Here is a 24145-nt window from a genome sequence, read left to right on the forward strand (position 1 = left end):
TAAAATCTCATTAAAAAGCTTGGTTAACCAGTTAATGCCTTTTTCTCCAAGACCCTTCCAAACCTCAATCGGGATATTATCAGGTCCTACTGCCCTGCCATTTTTCATCTGCTTTATAGCCTCTTTTACCTCGAAGTCTCGAATCCTTCAATAGTAGTCAAAGTTTTGATCTTCTTCCCTTGTGCATAATCGACCAAGGCTCGGAAGAGTCTTCTGTCCCTCATTAAATAACTCGTAGAAGTAGCTCTTCCACCTTTCATTAATCTTCTCCTCTTGAGCCAACACCTCTCCATCCTTATCCTTTATGCACTTAACCTGATCCAAATCTCTCGTTCTTCTTTCCCGACTCTTTGCGATTCTATATATACCTTTTTCTCCTTCTTTCGTGCCCAAAGACTGGTAGAGACCCTCATATGCTCTTGTTTTTGCTTCACTTACAGCCACTTTTGTCTCTTTCTTAGCCGTCTTATATTTTTTTCAGTTATCTGCATTGCGGCATAAAGATCACTCTTTAAAGCATTCCTTTTTTATCTTTATCTTTTCTTGTATACTCGCATTTCACCACCAGGACTCCTTGTCTCTTGGTCCTATTTCTTTAGATTCACCAAAACTTTCTTTTGCTGTTCTTCTAATAACTTCTGCCATCTCCCTCCACATCTCTTCCGCGCTTCCATTCCCATCCAACTGCCTCTTCTTCTACCCGTCTTAGGAAGCTTCTTTGTTCCTCACCATTCATCCGCCACCACCTCGTTCTTGGGTTCTTCGTATGATGTCTTTTCCTCAACTTTTGCTCAACGCGAAAATCCATGACGAGCACCCTATGTTGTGTTGTCAAACTCTCTCCCGGGATAATTTTACAGTTAATACAAAATTTTCGGTCAACTCTCCTCAACAAGAAGTCGATTTGAGAGCTTGTCATGCCAGTCTTATAGGTTATAAGATGTTCGTCTCTCTTTTTAAAACATGTATTTGCGATGAGAAGATCAAAGGTTGGGGAAAAGTCCAAAATAGTTTTACCCTCGGAATTGATCACTCCGAAACCATGGCCTCCATGAATACTCACATATCCAGTCACTTCTCTCCCAACATGGCCATTTAAATCTCCTCCTAAGAAAATCTTATCTCCCAAAGGTATGCCTTGAACCAAACTCTCTAGATCCTTCCAAAACCTTATCTTGTGTTGTTCGTCCGAACCCACTTGCGGTGCATAGGCGCTAATCACATGGAAAGCACCTCCCTCCACCACAAGTTTGATAGAGATGATCCGATCTCCCACCCTCTTGACATCCACTACATCCTTCTTCCACTGCTTATCCACAATTATTCCAACCCTATTCCTATTCTTCACCTTTCCTGTATACCAAAGTTTGAAACCAGAAGTATCCAACTCCCTAGCCTTTGCACCAACCTATTTTGTTTCTTATAGGCACATAATGTTAATCTTCCTCCTTGTCATGGTCTCCACCACCTCCATGGACTTTCCTGTTAGAGTGCCTATGTTCCATGTCCCAAATCTCAACCTTCTATCGCTTCGACCTTTACCTTTTACTTTGTGAACTAGCTTATTTACCCTCGTCTGTTCACGAAAACGCGAAAATCCTTGCTCATTTAACACTACATCCGGGCACCGATGCAACGGCTCTTACTTTGACACCGTACTCGAGTCATACGGCGCGTTGCTTCCGGGCAACGACCTAGCTTTAGCGCAATAATGTCTTTGATTCATGTCATGGGGGTTCGGCCATATTTTTATGTTGGTTACTGTAGACCTAACACAACCCTCCTCCTTTATTCGAGCTTGGAACCGGTTATGTACCACAAGTGTAACATAGGTGGAGTTATTTTACATTTTTAAATAAAAAATAAAATTTAAAGGATCTAAATTCCATCTTTTATCCCAAATACATTTTATTTTTAAAATTTTATTTGGAATTTCAAATAAAATAACCAACACTAATTAAAACATTTTTATATATTAGTAACTCCTACTAAATGTAAACGAATTAATAAGAATATTAACTTGATTCAATTAATCTTGATTAAGCTGTATTTCTTATCATTTCTTAGTTTATAAAGATAAATTTAGACACAAAATGAAAAGTAATATTTTAAGTGTTTTATACAATTACAATGTTAGAAAAACAATGAAGAAGGAGAGCAGATTGAAAATAGAGCTAATTACATTGGTTTTGACTTGGTGTCATTGGTGAGAGGGTTTGGTAATATTATAGCTTACACCAGTTTGATCACTATCAGTAAGTACATGAAATTCTCCAGTAATAAATGATTGATCTTTCTTCAAAATAGGGCGTCTAAGCTGTACATATCCACAGTACCCAACTTTATAAACTTTGGCATCTTTTCTGAACGAAGATACAGCCACTTTAATTCCTTCCCCTGCAATTATATTTCAACTTGATGGATAAACAAATATCTCTTAATATAAACTATATGGATTAAGAATTAGTTATTCTTTACCATGTGTAACAAACAGCATATTCTCAGCAGGATATTTATCTGCAAGCTCCTTAAATATGCGCTCATATCTATCCCGTGTTTCTTCAAACGACTCTTCCCATTGAGGCAGCTGAAAAATAAATAAACAAATAAATTCAGGAGAAGACTTACATGAACTTGTCTTTCTATACAATTCTTAGTTGATATATAACGACAAAATGTATAATTTGTAATTCCTCTCGAGTGTTTACCTCTTTATCTACCCTTTCTGCGTTACTACTCAGTGTCCCTGTTGGGAACATGGCTTCAAGCTGTGTTATATTAAAACCCCAATTTCCATCTTTAGGGGCAACATCGTTACGAAACGCCACCTTGTTCATCATTTCACACAATCCATATTCAACAGACACCTACAATTGTTAACGTAAAGGAGAGAGAATATTAAATTTCACGGTAGAATAAAGAGAGAAAATAGTGAACTATCTCTGACCTTGACTTCCGCGGCATCAACGGTGGAGAGAGCGGAGACGACTTCGGAGGCTGTCTGGACGCAGCGGAGGAAGGGGGAGACAAAGACCCTGTGAATGGGGTATCCGAGAGTGTGTCCGAGAGTCCGACCCGTTTGGAATGCCCGAAGGCGACCCGCTTCGAATAGCGGTGGGTCCCAGGGACGGGCGGCCGTGGAGGCCCAGCATGGGTCGAAGTTGTCGAGGCGGTCAGCGTGTCTCATTACGACGACGTTCTGGTATGAAACGGAAGTGTGATCTTGGTTTTGCGTTGATTCCATTGTGTGTGTATACGTAGAAGCTGAAGAAACAGAGAGATATGGACAGAAATCGTAAAATGAAGAAATTGAAACCAAGAAATAAGAAATGCGGACAAAGCTCTGTGTTTTCATGTGGCAGCTGTTGGAGTGGAAGTTGCAATGGAATTTCATGTGAATTTTAAAGTGTTTGCGTCAAAACAGAGATTTGTAACAGATTTTGCGCTAGATACCCTATCAAATGCTAGAAGAGAGAAAATAGAGTATAAAAGTAAGTTTAGTATAAAAATGTGTAATTGTTTATTTAGATAAAAAATTCGCGTTTTCTCTTTCTAATTTGTCATTTTCCACAATTTCTCGAACATTGTTGTTGTTTTTAATTTTCTTTAGCCTTTAAGCAGTAATAACGTTTGATTTGTTCTTTTGTGGTCTTTACGCGTAATTTCCTTTTACTTAAGTCCAATATAATAAGTACTACAGTAATATATATACTTTTGGTTGACAACCTACGACTAATCTAATCATAAGAATAAATTTATAAGGTGCGTGTGGTTCAAAAATCAATTTTTAAGAATAACTTTATGATAAGTTATTTTTAATATAATAAGTCATTTTAATGATTTGTTTAAAAATAGTTTTAGGAATTCACATTAAAAAATTAATGACTATATTTATTTAATAGTTAATACATATAAAAAAAATTACATCCAAAAATGCCTGGAAATTCTATGCAAATGTGTCAATTCCACACGCACCCTAAGTATATTGCAGTTTTGCTGCTACTTATTGGTTGATTATTTCAAATGTAAGAGTAAATTAAGTGAGAAAAATAAATAAAGATAAAAATAATTACAATTCAACGCAACCTGCTGTGGACAATTTGCTAATCACTTTATGCTCCTGAAACAAAAATAAAAGAAAGTTGTATTAAAAGTTTAAAACAAGCGTATTACACGAATATCCACAAATGTGGTTCGAAACTTGTTCGCACCAACTCGGCGAAATACTGAGAGTTAAAAAAAGAGAAATAACAAGAACGGTAATTAAAAAGTTTTTGAATTCCACACACACCTGGTAGCTTTCTTGCAAAATGGGAAGTAGCTTACACCTTAGATGATGATGAAGAGAGCAAAAGCGAAAGAAGCGAAGCATGACAATAAAGAAAGAAAAGAAGTGCGAAGACAGATTCTTGAGTTGTGAAGCTAAAATGGCGAAGATTGGAGCTGAGAAGGGTGTTGAAACTTGGTATAAGTGAAGTTGCCGAGAAAATAGTGCATGGGCCACGCTATCTTCGTTTTCCTTTCCTTTTGGGATAGTTGGTCGTCGTAAAAGAGTTAAAGTAGTTGACCCCAGCATCACTTCATTGACTTTGACTACTGTGCCTTGCGCGTAGCTACCACGTTCATTTCAATAGCTATAGGCAATAATTTGAAGTCTTATACTCTTATCTATCTATCTAAAAATAAAAAGAATATTTATTCAAATTGGTCCAAGGAATTTTTAAGTGGACGTTTTGATCTCCAACAAAATTTAATTATGTAATTAGTCTCTAACTTTTGTAAACGTTCATTATTTTAGTCTTTCTATTCGTTTTTTCTATAAAATTCTAACAGTAAAATCTAACGTGTCATGTTAAGGTATTGAGTCAGCTGTTAAATACCACGTGGAATAAAAGATAAAATGGTCCCTAGAAATACAACTACAAATTTATTCTTGTATGATACCCTAAATCCTAAAACAACGGTGTGAAGGTTATAATCATCATCGTGTGCTACTCTAAAAACGTATAACCATGACAAGTGGAGGAAATTCAGCAAGTTCTTATCGTCAACGAGTTATTAGAGGTAGCGGAGATGATAGTGCTAGCAGTGCTTCAGGTGACCCGAAATTTAGAATTGCAAGAGGGGAGAATCCAAGATGCCATTGTAAAACTTATGCCATTGTTGTGGAATCTGGAACAGATAAGAAACCAAGAAGACCTTTCTTTGGTTGTCCTTATTATAGGATAAGAAACATTGGATATGGTATCTTCTTTATGCATTGCAAAATTCATGGATTAACTCTGATTTTGTGCATTTTCTCCTTCAATGTAGGAGAATCTTTCACACTGTGAATTTTTTATATGATTTGACAAAATTTTTTCCCATGAAATGCAAGGTAGCCAGCATAATATTGTAGTGAAAGAGAAGGTGAAGAAGTTGAAAGATTTGGTAGATGAATTAGAGAAGAAGACTAAGAATATAAGTAAAAGGAGGGAGTGGAACAGTCAATGAAAAAATGTGTTCTTTTTCATGCTAGATTTTTTGGTTTGTATTTTTGTAGAAAAGATATAGTTAGGTAGAAAAAGAAGAGAATTAAGTGCTTATTATGTATGGATATATTGTAATTGAATAATTGATCAAAGTGTAATTGCTAATATTATAGTCTGTCAGAATTGTGTAATGAAATTTTCTTTGCCCATGCATTCACAAAAATAATGTTTTAAAAATCTGATTTAATACAAATCACATCACTCATAATTATCAAAATAGTCTAATAACCATAATTTCATATTTTGAAATCAAGCATCAAAGTTCTGAATATTCCAACAAAAAACTTACTCCTAGCTAGTTTATATCTATTGCTAGCATCAAAAAAGCATTTTAAAAGCATAACTTAAAGTTGCATAAATGCACTACATAACCATAATCTATTACAAAAGGGTCTTAATAAACTAAACAACATAACTACAATCAGCATGATATCACAGAGCAATATCATTTCTTCTTTTGGAGGTTGAGTCATGGTGTAGGCATGAACTTGAATATTCTGACAGCCCAGAGCTTGTAGCAGCAACTGTTTCCGGAGAAACTCTTGGTATCTGATTCGGATGGAGTGACCTAGGCACTGGAGCAAATGGGACTATAGGTGGAAGACTTAAGTTAGTGGAGGTAAAGGTCTTGGAGCCAAAACAAGCTTCATAGGAGGTGTTGGGGCAGTGACCAGACCTACATGAGGTCTCAAAATTTGTTGTTTGGGTCTTGGAGGCCTAAAACTTGTTGCTGATGCAACTTGGTTGGATGAGTTAGTAGTGTGCTCCTAACACAAGACGAAGTAACAAGACAAGTAAGTACATGAATGGCATACAAATCATCGAATATAATCCAATTTAGAAAGGTACCTGTGGCTGTGGTTAAGGGGCTAATAGGGTTACTTGTACTTCTTCCTGTGACCCTGCTGCAATGGTTGATCCATTTCTATTGTCCTTTTTTTACCTTTATTTTTTGGTGGGGGTTTAGGCCTTGGTAGTCCCTTGCATATTTTTGCATTATGGCTAGATTTGCCACATTTTTGACAGGTAACCTTGAATGTCCGTCGTCCCTTTGTTCCATCACGTGCGTCTTTAACATGATCCGTCTTCCTTTTTTTCTTCGTGAGGCGGCCTACAGGTCTCCTAATGATGGATGGCTCTGGAGATAGTAGTCCAGTCTTCACCCAATATTCTTTTGAGTTGACAGGTTTGATGACATGCTCATAGGTTGCTCTAAATGCATCCATCTTTAGCCAAGGATGCACATATGGTTCTGGCCTATCACACCTCTTTTGAATGACTGCTAATGCATGAACACATGGTATTCCTACAAAGAGTTAACTAGCATTGACTTTAGTACAGCAGAATACATATCTTAAACTCATGTAAGTCAAATACAACATGTTATGACTACCTGTCAGTTGCCACATATTGCAGGTACAAGTATGCCTTCCAAGATGCACACCAACCTTTTTTGAATGTGTTTGCACCTCAAACACGTTACGATCATTGTCACCAGTCCATTGAGCCGTCCAGAACTTAATATCCTTCATAAGGTCCTCCAATTTCCTTTGCTGAACTGGTACCAGTACTCCAGTGTAGGTGCTTAGAATCTTTTTGTGTTTTTCCATTCTCCTCATCAAGTAACAACGAAGCTCCTCCAACATTGTGAGAATAGACTTTTCCCTATAGTGGTTAATTTTGGCATTCCAGACCTCACTCATGTCGAAACCAGAACACAAACTTATATAGAGCAATTTCATATTAAACAATAATTGCTCAAACTTTAAACACATTCAAATAATTGCAACGATGATCAACTATACCATCCGCATCATAATAGAGAAGAGATATACTAACCTGACCGGTGAAGACCGATAGACCGGCAAGACCTTCTTCTACAATAACTTCGTCTGGTACAAAGTCTTTAGTCAACAATATCAGCGAGGTCGTCGGAAGACTGACTACTGGTTCACGTGGTGATGGCTTTCTTTGTAAAACCTAGGGGAAGAGAGGGTGTTGGTTGTAATTTCGTTTTGGGGAAGGAAGACAAAAATGGACCTTTAAAGTCACTCAGCTAACGAAACGACACACACCCTCGTGCCCTACTTCCAAAACGCGGCGTTTAGCATTACTCATAATAGGGACCAATTCGTCTTGATTAAACATGTGGCACTTAACGGCTGACTCATCACCTGAACGTGACACGTTGGACTCCACCGTTAGAATTTTACGGAAGAAAGTAACAGAAAGACTAAAATGACGGACGTTTACAAAAGTTGGGGACTAATTACATAATTAAATTTTGTTAGAGACCAAAACGTCCACTTCAAATTTTTTTGGGGACCAATTTGAGTAAATACTCAAATAAAAATGAAGTAATCAACTGTTAAGGTAATACAAGGTGAATTTGGAAATCTTATGTAATCCTAAAACATAGATTTAATGGATTAGGATACGAGACCAATCTTTTTCTTTTGAACTGAAGTGTCTATTTAAATTTAAACAAACACTACACCTAAATTTCTATCTTTATATAAACGTGTTAAAGATATTCTTGTAGTCTATTTTTATTTTGTATAGAGTGAATATTTTTTTCGGCCTCTAACTTTTTGTTTGTATGTAAAATATGTTACATTTTAATCATATTAAAACTTTCAATTTACTCTCATCTTAAAAGAGAAATAGATAACTCGATTTGTGTAACCGACCTTTAAACTAACATGTTATATAAGTAATGTGTTATTAATTGATTACAGAAATTGAGTTGTTCAAATCTCTTTTAAAATGAGAACCGATTAAAAGTTTCAATATGATAAAGATACAACATATTTTACGGACAAAAAATTGGGAGTCAAAAAAAATATTTACTCTTTAAAACATTTATATAATTTTAAACATTATTTATTTTATTCATGTGAATGTCCCAGCAATATTTTTTAACAAAAAGAATGTTAGGTTTTTTAATTGTTTCATAAAATTTGAAAAAAAAAACAGAGTTGGGCCAACATATTAGGCTATTATTATTTTTTTGTCTATTAGACTATTATGATTGAGATTTATTTCTTTTTATTGTACATTATTTATTTGTTAATGCATCTAAAAATTCTAGACCTAATTATTTAAAGTATTATAAATAAAAAAATTTGAAATTAGAGTGTCAAAATTTTCTGAAATCGATGTACCCATTATATTTTTTAACAATGTACAATGATTCATACTTAGCTTTGACAGCACTTTTTTTTTCATCTTTTTAATTTTTTTTGTGCATAATTAAATTTTCTAAGACATATTTAATAGTATAGTCTTAATATAATTATTAGAAGTCTTGCATATGAGCTTACATCAAATTATGTAAGTTTCTTCCACGGCAATAATGCACCGCGTCCTAGCTCTTCTACAGGTTTTTATTATAATTTTTTGACGGTCAAAAAACCACGAAGGCTCATTCATAAATGAAAAAGCAACTAAAGTGACTAAATTTTCGTATTGGAGTTTTACGATTTATATTATTTTAGTCTATTAAATCTAAAATATATTATACTAATCTTTAAAATTTAGTTTTAGGTAGGTCTTTAAATTATTTTTGGCATTAAATCAATAAATAAATAAAAATGTTGAGTTAATTTTGATTTATCATGTTAGACATAGTTAAATGACATCGTTTTGAAAAATAAAAAAATTAAAACAATTTAAATATCATATAAATTCATTTGTCTTTTTATTTTTATCTTGTTTAAGTACTAAAATAAAATAACATCATTTAATTTGTGTTAAAGATGATAATTCAAAACCAACTCAATACTTTATTTATTAATTTAGTATTAAATTTTAAATATCAGTATAATAAATTTTAAATTTAAAATACTAAAATAATAAAACTCATACATTAGAAAAATCACTTTAGAAATTTAATCCAACTAAAAGTATTATTTACCTATAAACTTAGATAAACAAAAGCTCCATAATTTTGAATCAAACTCCTCTAAAAAAAATTTGATAAAATAAAAAAACTAAAACTTATTCATGTTTAAATTAAGATAAAAAAAATTCGCACATAAAAGTTGTAAACTTAATACTTATTAATTTTTTATTTTGTCGGTTTACAAAATTTTTGACGAGTTTTTTTTCAGAATTTTTGGTTATAAATATGTTGGTCCATGGTCCAAAAGCATAAATCTATGACTGCAGTAGCCTGTGATTGACATGGAGAAGCGAAGGCGCGTAGTTATTATTCCAAGTCCAGCGTTCAGCCATTTTGCAAAAACACTTGTCAACTTCTCTAATGGCTTCCATGTCACACTCCTTTTTCCCACAATTTTTGGAAATAACGAGTCTCCTTCCGTCAACCATAAACTACACATTCTGTGCCCAGGGCAGGATCGAAACAGCGAACTATATAGAAATTTTCTTCAACTACGTTTCACTAGTGGAGTCATAGTGAATATTTTAAGGGTAAACTTTAATAAAAATGGTTTTCGGCTATTTTCTTAACTTGGTTCATGTTACAAGTTGCTATGATTCTTGGCCTAATTACTTGGAAATGGTAACTTTGGTGAAACTTCTCTAAATTAAATTAATTCTTAAGACTTGTTCTTCAAAGTTTATCAATCATAAGAACTTTGGTTTTCATTTTCTTGCATTTGGAAATCCTTAATTAAGAACACTAAGACATATAGGACCCTTAGAAGTACCAGTTTCCTATTCAAGCTTAGCAGATAAAAATTAAAAAATAATCTCTTCTAAATATTTATTCAAATAGTAAAATCCGAACTATATATTATCTCCTTTATTGTTGCTTGGTGTATTCTTTAGGGATCTCAGAAACTCTTTTCAAAACTAAAGATTAAGTCTATATCTCTCTTAGCTAAGACCTCGAAAACAACTTTAAGACTAAATCTAAGTTTTCTACTAAAATCTTAGTCTCTGGACTAATTCCTTTCGCTGCTCACAGGATACAAGTCTCAATCCTAAGACCTGATAAGTTTTTAAAGTTTTTTTTAATTTAAAAAATATATCTAAATATGATTCAAACCATTGATATTCTATCATGCTATCACCAAGAACATAACTCACATTTAGTTTCATCAATTTTGGCAAGTTGGGGTTCTAGGATCTTTTGACGAACCTGCTAAACAATTTTGATTTAAAACGCTACTTCAGTCCCGAACTTTGATCACACTTCTAAGAGTTCAAAATCACCAACCAAATCATTAAAGCTTCAAGATTATAATTTCTAATTGTACACGAAGTCGCTGATAGGAGTTGTGAGATGGATCTAAGATTCATCAGTTGAGACAGTGACGAGATTGGATTTTTGGAGTGGCCGGAGTAATACTTGCAAAGACACTTCGACACTCAAGTCAAAATAGATCTAAGAAATACCTGACTCAGATGGCTTTCTAAGTTAGGATTTTTCCCCCAATGTGATGGCCACAGCATTTTTTGTGAATTTCACAAAGTATATAATTCATGTCGTCTGACTCTACGCATTTGAGGAGGGACTAAGACAACTCTCGATCTGTATAATTATCCTGCTACTGTGGTATACTTCGCAGCCTCCCATTTTATACGCACTATAGGTTTGTGGGGGTTTGAAACCCCCACCAAAAAATTGGTGGGTGTTTTTTAACCCTTCCAAATTTGAGGTACCACGAACTTATTTGTGGCGGTTTTACAGAACCCCAAGACAAAATTTAGTGGCGGTTCTTTATCTGCTTTGTGGAGGTTTTGATTTGAATTTTTTTTTTTTTGCAATTTTTTAAAATTTTTGTGGCGATTTAAAATCCTTACAAAAATTGAATTTTCAAAAAAAAAAATTGCATCAAACTAAACGGTTACAAACAATTTAAAATTGAAACTAAACATATTTAAAAGTTATAAACTACTATTATTGATTGAAAAAATTACATCAATCAAACTAAAGATTATTTAATTTTAAAAAATTAGTAATTAGTATGAAATGAACAAAAATTTAAATAAATTACATTAATCAAATTGGTATGAAATGACAACTTAGATCAATTAAATTTACATATTTAAATCAAAATTTTCACTATTTAATGAAAATAATGGCAGAAAACGTATACCAAGCTGGAGATGAAACAATGATTGGCAAACAATTTTTTTTCAAATTCATTTTCAGTAACCGCATCCTGTCACAGAAAAGCAAATATAATAAAGAATAATTATAGGCAATGCCATATTTTGAAAAAGTGACAATGTAAAACAAGTTGCATATGATAAAGTGGTAAAATATATAAATTTGCAGCAGCTTGTGTTAAATTACTTTCACTAATTTCTTTAAGCTCTTATTTTCATTTTAAATGTTGTGCAGAATATTCATCCTATAATTATGCTGCAGTAATGAAGTGTAAAAAATGGGTTAAAAATTAAAAGACTTTGATATATTTCTTATTACTCTAAATTTTAGGGATGGTAGGATCAAAATGAAAAGAAGTCATCCTTTCTGCAGACAACACAAGCTTAGAATATTTAGTTGATGATTCAGACGAGTGCATAAACTGGTAACTTATAGTTTAACAAATGATCTTTTCCACACCTAGTAAAAAGGAACAGTGGCATAAAATCAGTATTATGGCAACAAATCTAAAATTTTCATGCTACATTTGCTTCAAATAAAAATGGGGAGAAAAGGTTAAAAAGAATGCATTCTTTCGATTGTTAGGGCTTGATCTTGATGTAAAAAATCTCCAGGTCAGGACATTTCAAACTAACTTCGCTGAGAATCGGTAATAAAAAAAATCACATCTTAAGTATAAAAATGATAACACATGAAATTTAGTACTTATATCAACCAAGTAAAAAATATCCGTAATGTTTGAAAAGCCAAAGCATCTAGTGTGTTGCGACAATCGCCATACTATTGTCGCTGAACAAATTCAATCAAGAAAAGGAAAATAGCAAAACAATTAAATGAAAAAGGTGGAGAAAAATTCACAAAGAGATCTGAAGCCAGAGCTCTTGACATAAAATTTGGAATCCTATGAAGGCCCCAAGAATTTAGAAGCCATATCTTCAGCTCTTGACATACTATTTTCTTAAATCACCTTCTTCTTTCTGGTAGAAATAACAAAAATGAGGGGGTAATTTATTTTTTCCAATAAAGGATTAATCATTCACATAAGTAGATAAAATATAATAACAGTTAAAATTTGTTATAATACAAATATACTGCCTTTAGGAAAATAGGAGACAAATTCTTACTATAAATCAAACCAAAATAATCAGTTCAACCAAAAGCAAGATAATATTACAAACCAAAAAAAAAAAACCTTTACCGTACTATCAACTTAAATATTAATAAGATTTATATAATCACTAACAACTAAACCACCATTATCACTAGTGCCAATCCATTGCCACCATCAATTATAGTAACTATAACATAGTTGGCATGCCAAAAGTAAAGCTGGTGCCATTGGAATAAGAATCTTGCTAGTTCAAGATATCTGAAAATGGAATAATATGATAGAATATAATAATGATCCATACTTGAACTTTTGTTACTGTACAAATATCTAGAAATGTCTTAATGACTTTTCATAGCATTTTAAAGTCGGATCCAGTATTGATAATAAAGAGCTTATGAAGAGTCTGCAAGGTCATCTATGTAGCGAACTGTTTTATAATCAGTAAGTTTAATCTTTCATTTAAAAAGGAATTATTAGAGAGACATACATATATACCTCAGAATAGTAACTACTATCGATCTTCTAAATTTCCATAAAAGGTACCTTACTAGCTTTGTAATTTGGAATCATTGAAATGATAGAAGCAAGTGAGAAAGTATTCGTATGAAGTTGAACTAAACATAAATTGGAGTTAATAGAGAACTCAAATTCAATACACCTCCCTCACAAATACAGAGATTGTTTAAACAAATTCTGAACGGAAGCGAGTGAGAAAATTTAAGTCCGAACTAAACAAAAAAAATTAGGAAGAAATTCTCACTGCAATGAGTTGGAACGACATGAGAATCAGTTCCATGAGATCTAATAGCTTCGAACGCAGCTTCAATTGAAGCTTCTAGAGACTCCCGCTCTCTCACCTTCCATATCTTCTCAGCTAGTGCCACCGCATCCATGCTGAAACCTCGCTCTGAGTGCTTCAAGCCACTAGAGCAAAAGTAGAACCAGTGGAAGAATCCGTCGTAGAAGATGACGCATAAGCAGAAGATCTAAGGAATTATCACTGAAATACTATCCCGAGAGCTCCACGAATTGAGAGGCTCCACAATCACCTCATCCTCCATTCATAACTCCACCAGTGACGTGTTGACGAAAGAGACAATGACAATGACAACAACAATGGCAAAGACATGAATGGCGGTGACGGTGGCGATGATATTGAAATTCTAAGGTTTTAGAGAGATCCTACTCTCCCTTGTCTTCTCTCTCGAAGCCCCGTTATGATTTTTTTTGTATGGGCTGAGTGAATATTTGTTTGGGTTTGATTGTTTTATAATTGATTGGATTAGGAGTATTATAACCGTGGGGGTTCTTGTTAATTATTTAGGGAGTTTTATAATTTATCACAAATAAAATATATTACGGAGGTTTTTAATAACTCCCATTAAAAAATTACCACAAACAAATAAAAATTTTGTAGTGACGCTTTGCCTCCTTTGGGTCTTCAGGTAGGTTTCTGCCGTTGAGGTACCGGAGGATTAGGAAGGTCCAGGAGTGCTAATTCATCACGGGGAGGTTTACCGAAGCTGAGGTCACAACGAATGGTGTCCTGACGACTTCTTGGATTAGTGATCGGTTCTCAGAGACTGATTTAGTACTTGCTAGCTTAGAGAGCAAATCGGCTCTCATGTTTCATTCTTGGAGAATGTGTCGAACGGTCACTTTGTCGAATCTGGCCGTTAGCTCTTTGACCTTGGATAGGTACTGTTTTAACAGAGGGTCCCGTGTTTGGTAGTCCCCATTTATTTGGGAGTTGACCACCTGAGAGTCGCTGCAGACTTCTAGTGTTCTTGCACCGACCTCTTTGGCCAACGTTAATCCGGCTAAGAAGGCTTCATATTCTGCTTGATTATTGAAGATTGAAAACTTGTATTGAATGGATTGTTCAATAACGATCACGTTCGTCATTTTCCATGTCGTTGTTTGGGTGACCTTTCATTCTTGATTTCTCGTTGTGATCAGCTCCTAGAGGTTGTCTGGCTTGTGTGTTCTGGCTAGTATCGCTTTTTGGTCACGTCTCAGTCCTCAAGGTTTTGTACTCTTTGGTAGAGCTCTTGGATTATCTTCATTGCTTTCTCTCCTAGTCCATCAGGCGTTTGGGATTGAGATGGTGGTCATCTTCTTTTGGCCGCTGCCTGTCAGGAGTTGGCTGGAGTGAACGGCGCTGGTTATCCTCCCGAGGGTAGGAGGGACACTGCTCCATGGTTCGACGTTGGGTTATTTGGGTCAGATCCATGGTGGTGGCTTGAGGAGTGTTCTTCGAAAATCTCCTTCATTCCGCCAAGACCTAGCGAATCCCCACAGACAGCGTCAATGTACATGAAATTGCTAGTACGGATTGTGAGATGGATTGGAGATTCACCGGTCGAGTCAGTGACGAGATTGGATTTTTGGAGCGGCGGGATGGGTATCTGTAAAGACACTCTGACGCTCAAATTAGAATGAATCTAAGAGGTATAGGTGAGGATTACGAATGTGTATCGTACATAAAGGAGCTCTTGACCCCTTTTATATAGTATGGGATAATTATCTTATCTTATCTTATTAGTTAAAATAAAAAAAGTATTAAAATTTAAATAATGATTAGAAATTTATAGTTAGTGGACCGATTTGAGTCCAGTAACCAAATTGTGATTGCTTCGACGAAGGATTGGAAAACTGAGTACAGAACACTAATCCTTAGTTGATTTAGATGGTGGTTCTCAGACTGTAATTGATATAAATGCGAAGATAATAAAATTTTGATAAAATTGACGCTCTCGACTAAGCATAAAATAGCCTAATTTATCCTTAATAATCATATTATACGAATAAAAGTAAAAAATAAAAAGAAAAAAAAAAGAAAAAGACAATGGTTGTTTTTTCCTCCATGCAGAATCTAATTATGTTAATGAAAAAATTATTTAATAATGTATTTATCCTATTACAATATTATTTATATAAATATTCTATTTTTAGTACGAGTAAATTAGAGTAGTAATTGCATATTTATTAAATAGCATCTAAATGGCATTAAAAATTGTGTTTAATTTTGAGAATAAGATAAAATAAGTCACTAAAAATAAAATATATATAATAGAGTAGTAATAAATTGGAATAAATTATGAAAATTTAATTTATTTTTATTTTTTTATTTAAAAAATTTGAAAAAGAAAATATAATAATAAAAATATAATTATGAAAAATAATAAAAATTATTAAAAAATAAAAAATAAGTTGTGTCTCTTGTTAATGTTTCTTATATTTTTGTCAGGATAGACACAAAATACACTAATTTAGTATTTCTATTCATATCTCATTTACTAAACACAATTTTGTATTTTTGTATTTCTGTTTTAGTATTCTGTAAATAAATATAACCAAAGAGATGAATTTATTTTTTTGAATAAATTATAAGTTAAGGGCTAATTCGTTATGAATTTAAACTCTATTTAAAAATTTATAATTCATCAATGAATTATTATATATAAAATAAAATTTAAATTCTTAATATTTATTTAAACTTAGGAGGGAGTTAATCCAAATTGATTTCAAAGGGAGTGATTTAATAACAAAGAATAAGTTGCAGAATCATACTGATAGTTATAACAAAACTAATAAATCGCAGTGAGAATTTGTTTCTATAATTTTATACACATCGAGCTTTAAATTTATGCAAATTTTTTTAAAGAAAAATTGCATAAGTTTGTTAATAAATCGCACCGACTTGGGTAGATACTAGTATATATAATAACTAAAATTTTGATTTAATTTTTAAAATATTCGGATATTACGATTTTAAATGAGTCAATTAATTTTATAAAATTTTTATTAAATTTAACGATTTTACGATTTAAATCTTGTTAAGATTTTATTACGTTTTATATATTTAATTTACTTTTTTAATTTTACGTAAAATCTCAATTTTTTTTATTTTATTAGTACATCTATTAAATTTCTTAAATACTAGCAGGATTTATTAAAGATTTAAAATATATTAAATCAATTCTTCTTAATATGATTTAGATGTTATTTAATAAAAGTGCGAATCTTAGCGTGATTTACTAATAATAAAATTAGGATATTCATGTAAATAATGTTGTAAATTATAATAGGACAAGTATATTATTAATTATTTTTTTTAAATTTAAATAAGTTAAAAATCCTATATTTTATTATATATATATTTTTTTATTATTTTGATGACTAATCACCTTATCAAACACTAATGTGAAATAATGTATATAAATGTATAAAATATATAACAGGGTAAATCATAAAAAAAAAAACATTCGAATAGTTTTATCGCGAATAAAAATGTATTTGAATTTTGGTATTGATAAAAATATTTTTAAATAATTTTAAAATATAATAAAAATATTTAATATTAAATATATATTTTTAAAATAATATTTTAAAGATTGAATTTTGATATAATTTTCGGAAGCATGATTAAAAAAAAAAAGTATAACGTACAGATATTAATATACAACTATTTTAATCACAAACATAATGACACCTCATTTTTCTTTAGTGCAATGAGAAATAAATTCACAAAGTATTAAATAACTTAAAACTTCACATAAGCCAATTATCATTGCTAGCTTGTAGAGTTGCATACATAATAATAATCATTTTTTTTCGTTTTTTTTTTTTTTTTTTGTGGGAGGAGTAGGATCATAATAGCTAAATAACATTAAATACTACTTGAGAGCTAATAAAAAATATTAAATTTGTTGTACCCAAAATCAAGTGTATATTAATAACTTAATATTGACTTGTTCACAATTGTCATGCTATTTGTTGTATTAAATTTTTTTGCTTTGATATAACTTAAATAATTTTTTTGAAGATAATTTGAAGATTATTTTTGAGGAAAGAAAAAACATTTATTTTATCTCATCACGATCTAACAAAAAAAATTAGTTTTTTATCTTCATAAAGTAAATAAATTCAAATATTCAATTTTAATTTGAACATCTTAAATAATTTTAATTTTTTTTATTTAGATATGCATAGCACACTTTTGTCATACATTTAACAAATACTAAATTTATGTTCTCGTAAGAAAAAAAAATACAAAAAGGTATGAGTTTTTTTTGCAAATAGTGATAATAAAAACAATTAAGTCTAAAATTTATATCTAGAGATAAAAATACAAAAATTAATATTTTAATTTTTAGCTGGTATTTAAATGTATAATTTTATTGGACACAAAATTATTGATTAAATATTTATTATGAAAATAATAATTTTTTTGGAATAATTTGGCTTCATTTTGTAATAATCAATTATATTTATATTTTTTAATAGTTGAATTGCTCTTTTAGTATTAATCAATATTAAAGGTGGTAAATATTTTTTGGTTAAAATTTATAGTTAACAATGCATTGTAAATGATAATTTTTATAAAATAGTGTTACAAAATGTTATTTTATCAAGTATTTTAAATTAAACAATTATTTAAATCACTAAAAAATTTAAGAATATTAGATATTATTATTGCATCAAATATTTTCAAACTAAACTTAATCACTAATAGAATAAGTATAAAAATTCAATAATTTTGTTTATGAACTACACATAAAAATCTGAGATTTAACCTCAAAATATTATCAAAGGTAAGAATTTTTAAAAGATGTGTTTAGTAATCAAAAGAATTCAAAAGAATCATAAAAATGTGTTGTTTAAAAAATATTCTAATTAAATATTTATCATTTTAATTCTAATATTTTATTCTTTATTTTGTAAAATCTCTTCTAGTTTTGTAAAATCTCACCGCGTGCGCGCCCATATGCCAAAAAGAGGAAAGGACGCGAGCGCACGCATCGCGCTTGCGCGCCTTATGATAAAATACCATGTACGCAGACGCGCACTTGCCGCGTAAGCGCCCTAGTTGATGCCATCATTCCAGGCCTTTGTTCAGAGAGTTGGGTGCAAGCTGAGCCCACTCTAAGCCTCCAGCCCAACTCAATGTACGCGTGCGCGCACTGTACGCGCACGCACCCCTATTTATTTTCCCCCATCCACGCTTGAGCGCGTTGTACGCGCACGCGTAGGTCCCTAGTTTCATTAATGTACGCGGACGCGCAGGGTGCGCGCTCGCGTCGATTCAAAAATAGGATAACCCTAATACGCGAAGAGCATTGCGCAGTTGCGCACTCCCTCTTCTTCTTCCCCCATCATCTTCTTCCTCTTTCCTCCTCCAACCTCCGTTCAGCCTCTGCTCCGCCGGCCACCACCACCACACGGCCAACCCCTCTTCGCTTTCTCTCTCTCTCACTTACCCACTCCGCCCCTGTCTCTCACTCCCTGCTCTCCACCGGCTACCACTGCTCCGCCGTGACCGTCACCCTCCGCGGCGGCGCTCCACCCAGTCCGCTTCCCCTGCTTCAGTACTCCCCAAATTTCCTTTTCCATTTTTTTTAGTTCTTCTCTGCTCCCAGGTTCTTGCTCCAACTCTGCTTGCTATTAATTTTTCGTTTCTGTTAGCTACTGTTAGTTGTTTGTAGTTAGTTAGAATTGGAACTTTGTATGTTAGGTTAGATAGAAATAATTGCTGTTAGGTAGCTAGGACTGGATAGAGGATTCTAGGCCTGATAAGTGCTCCGTTTGTGCATAATTTGCTGTTTGTTTACTTGGGTGCTGTATGATTGATTTTGGGTTGCTCTTTTATGAAATTTGTGCTGCTGCATGCTATCCCATCGCTATTTTTTTTAATTGATGTTACTTTCTATGCTGTTTGTGCTATTTTGCTATCCGGGAACGTCCAATTTTAAGCCGGGATGCTGCCCAATTTTCAAGGAATTTATTTTCATTTTAGTCTCTATTGCAAATTTGGGCTATTTCCGTTACTTTCGACTTCCGAGATTTGCATTAAACATTGTGAACATGATTTCTATGTCTAGCCACAACTCCTCTTTTCTTTGAGCCTAAATATCATCATGCCACTAATCCAATTTTTTATAACTTACTAATTTCTTTAACCATTTAACATCTACTCACATTTAACCCTCTTTAACCATTCTTTCAAAGGCATGATGATTTCATTGCTTAATGAATAAGAGTTGTTGACTTTCGTGACCATCACATTGATGATTTCCTTTCAATTCATTGCACGCCGTTGCAATTTCATTTTCATCATCAATAATTACACCTCATTGTAAGCATTTTGTGAATCCTTTGTTAGGCAAGCTTTCTTTCATCATAACACTAACTATCAATCTCACTTCTTACTCACTAACTTGTTTAACCTACTCACTTCATTTCTCTTTACTCGACTCATTAACCATTCTTTTGAGTTATGATGATGAATATGCCTATTCTTTAAGAATTGTGTACATTGTTGGATGTATTGATTTCTTGGTTTATGTTTCCACTTATGCTTATTTGCACACCAAGTTTTCAATACACATCATGATTGCTCGTCATTCATCTTACATCTTGAAGTTGCTTTTAATTGCTATATGCTACATGTTTAATTGCTATCATATTTGTCTTTTTCAGGATGTCGGATAAAGGAAAAGCTATAGCCACTACCTCCAAGAAAAGAAAACATTCTACACCCTCTATTCCCTCCATTTACAAGAATTATGCTAAGAATCCATTGAATGATGAAGAAAAGGAAAATCAGTTGCTACCTTCTACCGATCCAACCAAGTTTCCCAATCTTTACTGTGAGCTTTACCTTTCCAAGTATCGGACGACGAAACTAAATACTGAGAAGAAGCTTGTCCTTCCCAATGATGTGAGACGATCAATTACTAGTCGGATCCTAGAGTTGGGTATGGACTTTGTTGACAGAGATTTGAGGGATATCAACATTTCTTGGGTTAAGGAATTCTATTGCAACTTCTTCCGTCCTACTCTGGATTCAGTTCAGTTGAGGGGTAGAGAGGTTATGATCACTGAGACTGCTATAGAGGAGGCATTGCAGTGCCGACATCTTCCTGATGGCACCTGCGCTCATCAGCAGGCTGAGATAGCTATTCACAGCATGGCCTTTGACTATGAGGCGATTAGGCGCGTGATTGGTTTACCAGATGCCACTTGGGCCATGGATGCGAACAACACTAAGCCTAAAGGGATGCTCTTTGCTCATCTGACTAGAGAGGCCAAGACTTGGCAGATGATATTTACCCACTATGTCTTACCCACCACTCACTTCTCTGAGATCCCTATGGAGATGCTACTTCTGATTGGGTGTGTTATGGAGGGGAAGGAGGTCTATTTTCCTCGATTGATCCGGCAGTGTATGTGGCGAGCACATATTCGTGGCCTACTTCCGTTCCCTACCTTGGTTACCAGTATGGCCGCCTTAGCTGAGGTCCCCTGGTCGGATGATGATGTAACACCACCACCCCCAGATGACGATGACAAGGAGGTTACTATTTCTTGGGGTGGTTGGGTGCACGAGAAGCCTCCGGCTAGACGCCGATCTAGGGCTAGAGCAGTGGTAGGGACAGCCGGACCGCCAGTAGCTCCGTCCTCTTCTGCAGCAGCAGCTCCATCTTCTTTGACAACCCCTTCTTCAGCACCTGAGCCGACTTACCTACTGGTCCAGCGTCTGTTTCGGTTTTTGGAGCGCGAAAAGCGCCATGTCAGGCGCCGACTGGATCGGATGGATCAGGCACTCATCTCCCTTGGCGCTGAGTTACCTCCGCTTCCAGACTCTCCGGCCTCCGATGAGCAGGATCATCAGGAGGAGGATGTTGATGAGCCGACTCAACAGGATGCACCTCCAGCTGCTCCTGACACCACAGAGATCCCACAGCCCCATGAGGAGCCGGTCCCACAGCCTCAGACAGAGTCAGCACCTACCATTGTACCTTCTCCTGATCCTCCGGTTTAGCCTCGAGGACGATGCTTGATCTTAAGTGTGGGGAGGTAGCCGGTGGCACCTTTAGGAGACCGGTGAACACTTTAGTTATGCTGCCTAGTTATCTCATTTTGTATATACTTGATATTTTAGATATTATGCAGATTTCATACTTTTAGTTGGATTTTTATTTCATACTTTTGGTTGGATTTTTCTTTTTTTTAGACCATATTTTGAATTGCAAAAACTTAGTCACCCTTTTTGCATAAGAAATTGTTTTAAGTGAAAAAGGAAAAGGGTAAACTAAGGAAAATTTTTGAATTTTCAATCATAACAATGCTTAGTCAAATATTGAGATTTTTCAAGAAATTTAATTATAGGGCACCAACCCAATTGATTGAAGAAAATTTTTGGTGAAACTTGCTTGAATTCTTACTTTGTGAAGCATGTATTGAATTAAGAACACAAGCTTGTGAGACTTGAGCCTATTGATGTGGTTACATTTTATAACCACTTATTTTCCATTCTTGTGTGAAATTATTCTCTATCTATGATTGTGATCCTTGATTTGCTTGGTTCTATATGTCCATTTATTTCTTGTATTCATGCATTTGTATGATTGAGGCCATTATTTCATTAGCCCACTTACCCAAATAGCCTACCTTTTACTCTCCATTGTTAGCCAATTTTGAGCCTATGCTTAACTAACTTGTTCTCATTTTAGCACATTACAAGCCCAAGGCGGAAAACCAATGAAAGTCCTTGTTTGGAACTTTGATTAGCCTAGGCTAGTGAGAGTGTTTATTATTCAAAGTTGGTGAGGCTTGGAAACATTGGATGAGATAAAAAGGGTAGTACGCTTTCATATTTAGGAATTGGGAACATATTCATGTATTGATTGAATGTATAAGACCTTATGCAATTGATGTCCTTGCACAAAGTATAAAAAGAAAAGAAAAAAGAAGAGAAAAATAAAATGAAAATGAAAAAAAAAGAATATAGAAAAAAATGAAAAGAGAAGAAAAATAATAAAAGGGGACAAAATGCCCCAAAGTGAAGTCAATAAAAGGGAATCAATGCATAAGTGTTACGAATCAAGGAATAGAATGCATGAGTATGTAAGAAAAAGTGAAGAATGGGTAGTTAGAATAGTTTGAATTTGTATAGGTCATTATATAGGTTAGGTGGGAAAGTCTATGCTAATCCAAGATCCAAACTCTAGTCCACTCAACCATAAATGATCCTACCTTGACCCTAACCCCATTACAACCTAAACGAAAGACCTCATGATGAGTGTATGCATGCATTGAATGAGTGTTGATTGTTAGAAGAAAATCAATTTTTGGAAAGCATGATTAGAAGAGAATTGAGTGAATTAACCCTTAAACACTTGAGTGAATAGAGCGGATACACATCCGGTGAGGGTTCAAAAGTTCAACTACATGTGTTCACCCATATCATCTATATTCTTGCAAGCTTGGATTTCTCTTGATAAGTTTCAATACAATTGTGGTTTGGCTTTGATTCCTATTGCCCTAGCTCTTGTGTTTACACATGTTCCCTTGGGAGTTGATTTGTTTGAACTAAGCATTTGCATTTACTTTAGGTAGTTGCATTTAGATAGGACTCATATAGTTTAGTTGCATTCAATAAATGTCATACCCCTTAGTTCCTTCTTATTTTAGCATGAGGACATGCTAAGGTTTAAGTGTGGGGAGGTTGATAAACCCCATTTTTAGGGTTTATCTTGTATTGAAATTAGGGTATTTTGATAACCTTTTCTCGCATTTAGCCTATGAATTGGCATGGTTTTGTAATCTCTCCCGTATTTGTGCTTAAGTGTAAAAACATGCTTTTTAAGCCTTATTTTGATGAATTCTAATTCCTCTTTGATTCCATAAGATGCCTTGATGTGTTTGCTAGTAATTTCAGGATTGAAATAGGCTAAGCATGGATCAAAGAGAAGCAAGGAAGGAAGCATACAAGTGGAGAGAAGCATGAAAAGTCAAAGAAGTGAAATCAGCCGAGCATACGCACACGCACAGGGCGCTCGCGCGCACATCGCAGAATTAGCCGGGGACGCGCACGCGTACAGTGCGCGCACGCGTCGAAGTTCGCACATGACTTCATTAAAAGCAACACGTACCTTGCAATTTGGAAGGGTTTCTGAACCCATTTTGGCGCCAATTACTGATAGAAAGGAATAAAAGGATCAAGGATTGAAGGGGGAAGGGAGGAGAAGTGAGATACAATTAGTGATAGCTTTAGTTGAGAGTAGTTTTAGAGAGAGAAGCTCTCACTTCTCTCTAGAATTAGGATTAGGTTTAGGTTAATCTCTCTTCTTAGATCTAGGTTTAATTCATGCCTTGATTCACTTCTCCTTTATCAAGTCTTAATCTTCTCTTCTTCCTCCTTCTAGTCATGTGCTTTAATAATTGTAATTTTTCATTTTGTTTTGGATAAATTGTTGTTCATTTGTTTTCTTTCAATAATGCAATTTGAGGTAATTCATGATAATTGTGATTTCCTTGATTTGTTGTTGTTAATTCTTTGCAATAATTGTTGTTAGATTTCATTCTTGTTGTTGATTTACGATGCTTTCCTTTTGTGCCTTCCAAGTGTTTGAT

The 24145-nt window shown here is 33.9% G+C and overlaps 1 protein-coding gene across 3 annotated transcripts; it reads right to left on the reverse strand.

Moving 5' to 3' along the window:
• Positions 1 to 2069: 2069 nt before the first annotated feature.
• On the reverse strand, positions 2070 to 4514 carry LOC130932627 (uncharacterized). 3 transcript variants are annotated; one of them, XM_057861984.1, is made up of 6 exons: positions 4292 to 4514; positions 4087 to 4120; positions 2948 to 3264; positions 2709 to 2867; positions 2479 to 2587; positions 2070 to 2397 (listed from the first exon to the last, which is right to left on the reverse strand). In XM_057861984.1, exons 1-6 carry the CDS (start codon positions 4370 to 4372, stop codon positions 2201 to 2203), a joined length of 897 nt encoding a protein of 298 aa, XP_057717967.1. In that variant the 5' UTR covers positions 4373 to 4514; the 3' UTR covers positions 2070 to 2200. The 3 variants fall into 3 exon arrangements, with proteins under 3 accessions (XP_057717967.1, XP_057717968.1, XP_057717966.1); XM_057861985.1 differs by having other exon boundaries at positions 4074 to 4120; positions 4292 to 4511; XM_057861983.1 differs by having other exon boundaries at positions 2948 to 4120; positions 4292 to 4511.
• Positions 4515 to 24145: the final 19631 nt, after the last annotated feature.

The sequence above is a fragment of the Arachis stenosperma genome, chromosome 6, assembly GCF_014773155.1.
Source record: "Arachis stenosperma cultivar V10309 chromosome 6, arast.V10309.gnm1.PFL2, whole genome shotgun sequence".
In the NCBI taxonomy this organism is placed as follows: Eukaryota; Viridiplantae; Streptophyta; class Magnoliopsida; order Fabales; family Fabaceae; genus Arachis; species Arachis stenosperma.